At 33.2% G+C, this 5,175-nt stretch overlaps 1 protein-coding gene across 1 annotated transcript; it reads left to right on the top strand.

The window, feature by feature from the left end:
* Window positions 1-732: 732 nt before the first annotated feature.
* Window positions 733-3,335, top strand: LOC122588373 (cytochrome b561 domain-containing protein At4g18260-like). Its single transcript, XM_043760477.1, has 5 exons — window positions 733-747; window positions 849-1,025; window positions 1,148-1,315; window positions 2,068-2,216; window positions 2,784-3,335. The coding sequence occupies exons 1-5, from the start codon at window positions 733-735 to the stop codon at window positions 3,160-3,162; spliced, it is 888 nt and encodes a 295-aa protein (XP_043616412.1). The 3' UTR covers window positions 3,163-3,335.
* The last annotated feature ends 1,840 nt before the right edge of the window (window positions 3,336-5,175 follow it).

Here is a 5,175-nt window from a genome sequence, read left to right as displayed (position 1 = left end):
TTTCTAACATTACCGTCACCAACCTCCATACGAATCCGGTGGTGAGCAAAGTTAGAAGTCATTATCTCCCCAGCTAACTATCCTTGTTGAAAACTATAAGAAGAACCTACCGCCGGTGCAATATACGCTTCTGGTCGTCGTTTAACATGCTAGTTTCCACGCTAATAATCATTTTACACTGGTTTAGTTTTGTTGGTATGATAAAACTAGTTAAAACTTATGTGGGTGTCATGCCAGCTAAGATTGGCAGGTTAATCAAGAACATCGCTGCAGCAGGATATATAGGAATGCCGCTTCTTGTGTACATAGCATACTAGAGATTTGAAGACAGAGATTTATTCTGCTAATATTTGACCTATTGCCTTATATTTCTTTGTTGGTATTCACATGTATACGTAGCGTCTGTCGTATATATTCCGTATGAATTAACTAATGTTATGTCACAATACTTGTACCAAACTGTGGTGTTTTTATATGAAAAATCATCGGCCGGGTAACCTTTTACCCGAAAAAACATTGTCAATGCATTGTAGCATTTTAAAGGTTATGATATGAGAGTACCAAGCGTTTAATTAATATTCGAATGAACCAGACCAAACTCTTAATTATTGTCCTTTTCATAAAGCATGGTGGGATCACTGATATGTTAATTACCGGTAATTACATGATTAAGTTTTTGACAACTTTTGTATGAATATAATGTATTTGCTCTTTAACTTTTTCTTTACATTAATGTCTTTGGCTCATGTACATGTTTTGATCAATGATGATATAAAGTCACATATTTAGAAAAAGCGAAAAGAGATCTTGTAAAATCTCAGTCAAATATATATACAAGTTTTAAATAGTTAGGAAGCTATCAAGTGGTTTTCACAATGCATGGATCTAAAAAAAAACTTGTTCTTTCATTTATGCCTACAACTTTTCTTGCATTTGATCTCTTACCATTTGTTGTTTGTTCTTCCAATGAAAACCACCTCACCATTCCTCACAAATACTTCAATCAAGCTTCTAATCACCACAAGGTACTAGAATCACTCCTCTACTCAAATGTTCTTATTTTTTCCGCATATATCTGTCTTTTTCGGTGTCAGTTTCAAGTGAAGAAGACATATATATTTGACTTAATTCGTAAGCGATTATGTAGGTGATCAGTCCTCGTGTGATGTTTGAGATAAAGGTTCATGGAATTCTGTTGTGGGCTTCCATGGGATTCTTGATGCCTCTTGGTGTACTCTTGATAAGAATGTTTAATAAAGAAGGATGCAGCCCCAGAAAGCTTAAAGTTATAATCTACATTCATGCTATTCTACAGGTAATTTGTTTTTTGATTCAAGTTATTTTTGTTGTTATTACAACAAGACATTTCTTCATTACACTTTAGGAGTAAGAAAAAATTATGGTGTTAACTAGTTTAAATTCACATGCCTTTATCATTTAAAGTTTTGCATCTTCTTTGCCATGCCATCATTGCTTCACTTTAATCATGGAGTGATAGAAATTTTAATGAAAAAGTAAAGGAAAACAACAAAAAAAGTGAAAAACAAAGTGAGTTGTATTTAGAAAGAGACAAGTTATAATGAATATTGAGCCCACAAGTTTAGGTGGTCTAGCCACATCAACCAGATTACCTTTAATCTTAGGCCCACAAAGTTTACGTAGTTTAGCACTCTAAAGTTCGAAAAAAGTCGGGATGATACCGAATGACCAACGTTCGCTATCATAAATTAAATACGTTGCACTTTGTAGAATGCCGTTGTTTTGTGAGTCCAGAACAGTATGTAAGTTATGAAGTTTGCAATTAGAGGTTGAAGCTTGGTCATGATAAATGAGTAGGCTATACTATTTCTGATTAATTTGTATATATATATATATACATATAATGAATAGCCCAATACAAAGCTTAAAAAATATGTGACGAGTCACCAGAAATATAAGATAGCCAGTAAGATAATAGGTGCTAAAGGTGGTCCAGAAGCACAAAATGAACATAGGAGATACTAAGCCGACTTCACTCAACAAAGTATATATATGACCAATTTTCTTACCCTTCAATATGTGTGACAGATACTTGCGGTGCTTCTTGCATTTGCAGCAGTAATATTGTCTATATTGAGTTTCGAGAATTCTTTCGGCAATGCTCACCAGAGAATAGGATTGGCACTTTATGCTGCCATCTTGGTACAAATCTTGGCCGGGCTTCGCAGGCCTAAGAGGTAGAAACTGGTTTATAATAACTATTTTTTTGGCCCGTATTTAAACACTCGGAAATTAATTATCGAATAATTTATTTCTTCCTATCCTAGCTATGTGAAGGAATTTTGAGTTTTAATTTCATTATAGACTACTGAATACACTTTTACAACAATCTTAAACATGTAAAGCGTTATTATGACCCGAAATCTATCACAACTTATAAAAAAATATTATTTTTTCTAAAGTGACAATGAAAGTTCTTTTTTTATTTTTCATTTATAATATAGTAAGTCATTACATATATAGAAACATAAGGCAAGCGGCTAACAAGCACGTCGCTACTTTTGTATAGCAAAGACGTTTAAAAATTTCTTTCATAGATTATGGCATTTTTTAAAAACTTTTAAACGTGAAAGTTCGTAAGTGCCGACAACTTGCGACAACTTGAAATATGTGTGAATTTTCTTAACGTGTGAGAAAGAAGTATCCAAATTGGATATTTTTGTAGTATACTTTCGTTCTTAACAACACCTTATAACATGAAAGCATAGCCAAACAATAACCAAATGGCTGTTTTTTTTTCGCAGAGGAACCAAAGGGAGAACATTCTGGTATGTTTTCCACTGGATATTTGGAACAGCAATTTCATTAGTTGGGATTTTGAACACCTATACAGGTCTAAAAGCATATCACAGAAGGACGTCGATGAGTGCACGGGTTTGGAGTATACTTTTCACAGTTGAGGTGTCACTCATGGCTTTTTTCTACCTTTTTCAAGAAAAATGGGATTACATGCATAAACAAGGAGAAAATACAGGTGATGAACCAGTCATGGTGATCTTTTCTGATCATGTGGATAATATTCGAAAGGAAGTGTTGCCACCTCAACCATCAAGAAAGAGTAATTCATTAGGGAATTACTTTGCCAAAAACAATGCCTTGAATAAGTTGTTTCAAGCAACGTAAATACGTAAAAGTATTTTCTCTTCGGCTTTTATGTATATCATTTACGCTTGCAATCATCTCGATGATATTATGTGATTTTGGTAGTGTGTTTTTGTACATTTTGGATAGAGGATGTGAAACTAGCTAGGAAGAATAACTCTTTCTTTTTTGTCTTATATATGAAATTAAAGTTAATAAGGTGACAGTATTTCGGGGTGCAATTAAGGAATCAATAATGTAATAGTCGAATTTACTTGATATAATTGTCCTTGGTCACATAATGAATGACCTTCATGGTTATTGTAGGCAGAGATGTGTGTGCTCTGGTTTGGTCGGTTTTTGCTAAAAATCTCAAACAAACCAATGTAAACGGTTTAACATTTTTTCAAATTAATCCGTCCAAATTGTTATACCAAACTAAATCAACCAAAACCAATTAACGGGTTTAGTTTGATCCAGTTAAACGGTTATCCTACTTTTGACGTTCATATATAAAAGCTTTTAATAATACAAAATTACAAAAGTTTCACTTATACTTAAAACGAAACACAAAGTATTTTGAAAAATATAAATCATATAATATTAATTAGCTTGGTAATTTAGGAATCGTATCCTTGAAAATTTTAAATCTAAAATTTGAATATGTTCAATTTTATACCAACTAACAATTGTTATTTATAATTTATAATATTTAATGTTAATATATAAATGTATATATAATATATATATAATATATATATATATATAATAAACATACCATTGATATAATTAAATGGTCCGGTTTGATAAAAGTCTAAAACACGAACCAAACCATAAGAGCGGTTTATTAAAAAGACAAACCGACAGTTTAAGTTTTTGATTTTAAACCGAACAATCCGTCCAATTACTTTGGTTTAAACAGTTTAGCTGGTTTAGACCAAACCGTACACATCCCTAGTTGTATGAAGTTAACTGGTATTCAAGATTCTTTACATCTATTCTCTTGTTATCTTTGATCGTGTATACTATTGTTATCCCTGCAATGCAAAATACCCTAATATTTGCATTACGATAAATAATTTGGCTGTGTGAGAACTCGACTTGCTCAAATTAATTACAAGGTGAACCTTTCATATCGTTTTTATTAATAAACTATAGATTATTTTAGACTGTGTATATTGTATTTATTGTAACTATTCATCTCCTGTGTATTTATTAGTTCACGACTATATATTTCTTGCACCTCTTGTTGTGAGGTATGCAATCTTTCTATGTTCACATGGTATAGAGCCATATCCTCTTCCCCTCCCTCCCGTCTCCCTTCATCTTCCATCTTCCTCCTTCATTCATCACCATGGCTGGCTCCTCTCAATTCACTAAACCCATCTCTATGAGTTCTATTTCTCACATGCTTGCCATCAAACTCTCTCCCAACAATTATCTCTATTGGAAGAATAAGATGGAACCCCTTCTTATTGTCCACAACCTCATCTCTCACGTGGATGGGACTAAAAACACTCTTGTTGCTACTCTTCTGCAAGATAACAAATCTGTACCCAATCCTCTTTATACTCGACTGAAACTGGCCAGTCTCCAGTTGCATCTGGAGACCAGAAGATTTGTCCAGAAATATATTGAAGTCTATTTGCGATGTACAGTTAATGCAACTGAAGACTTCCTCCAGTTGAGATCTGATCAAACCTGAAGACGTTCCAATTGAAGTCGAAGACAACAAATGGAAGATAGAGAATGACAATGGCAACGAAGCCCAGTTGATATTCTATTTAGATAGAAACTGGAGAGCATCAGTTTAAAGCCTTTACAATGCTTTACACTGATTACGAGGTATACCTTTTTGCTTTATGCAGCTTTAAGTAGACAATATCATTTATCTATGATTAAAGTGCAAAAGTGCATAAAGCAGGTTGGATAAAGTAACATCTTGACTTACCTTATCAAGCATTTCAAAGGAATTCAACTAGTTTCCTTAAAAGCTGTCAACCATATCTATACGACAAAGTTGGAATCCCAACACCAACTTTGTCTATAAATAGA

Source organism: Erigeron canadensis, chromosome 2, assembly GCF_010389155.1.
Source record: "Erigeron canadensis isolate Cc75 chromosome 2, C_canadensis_v1, whole genome shotgun sequence".
NCBI classification, from domain to species: Eukaryota; Viridiplantae; Streptophyta; class Magnoliopsida; order Asterales; family Asteraceae; genus Erigeron; species Erigeron canadensis.
This window is presented reverse-complemented; position numbering and strand designations above follow the sequence as displayed.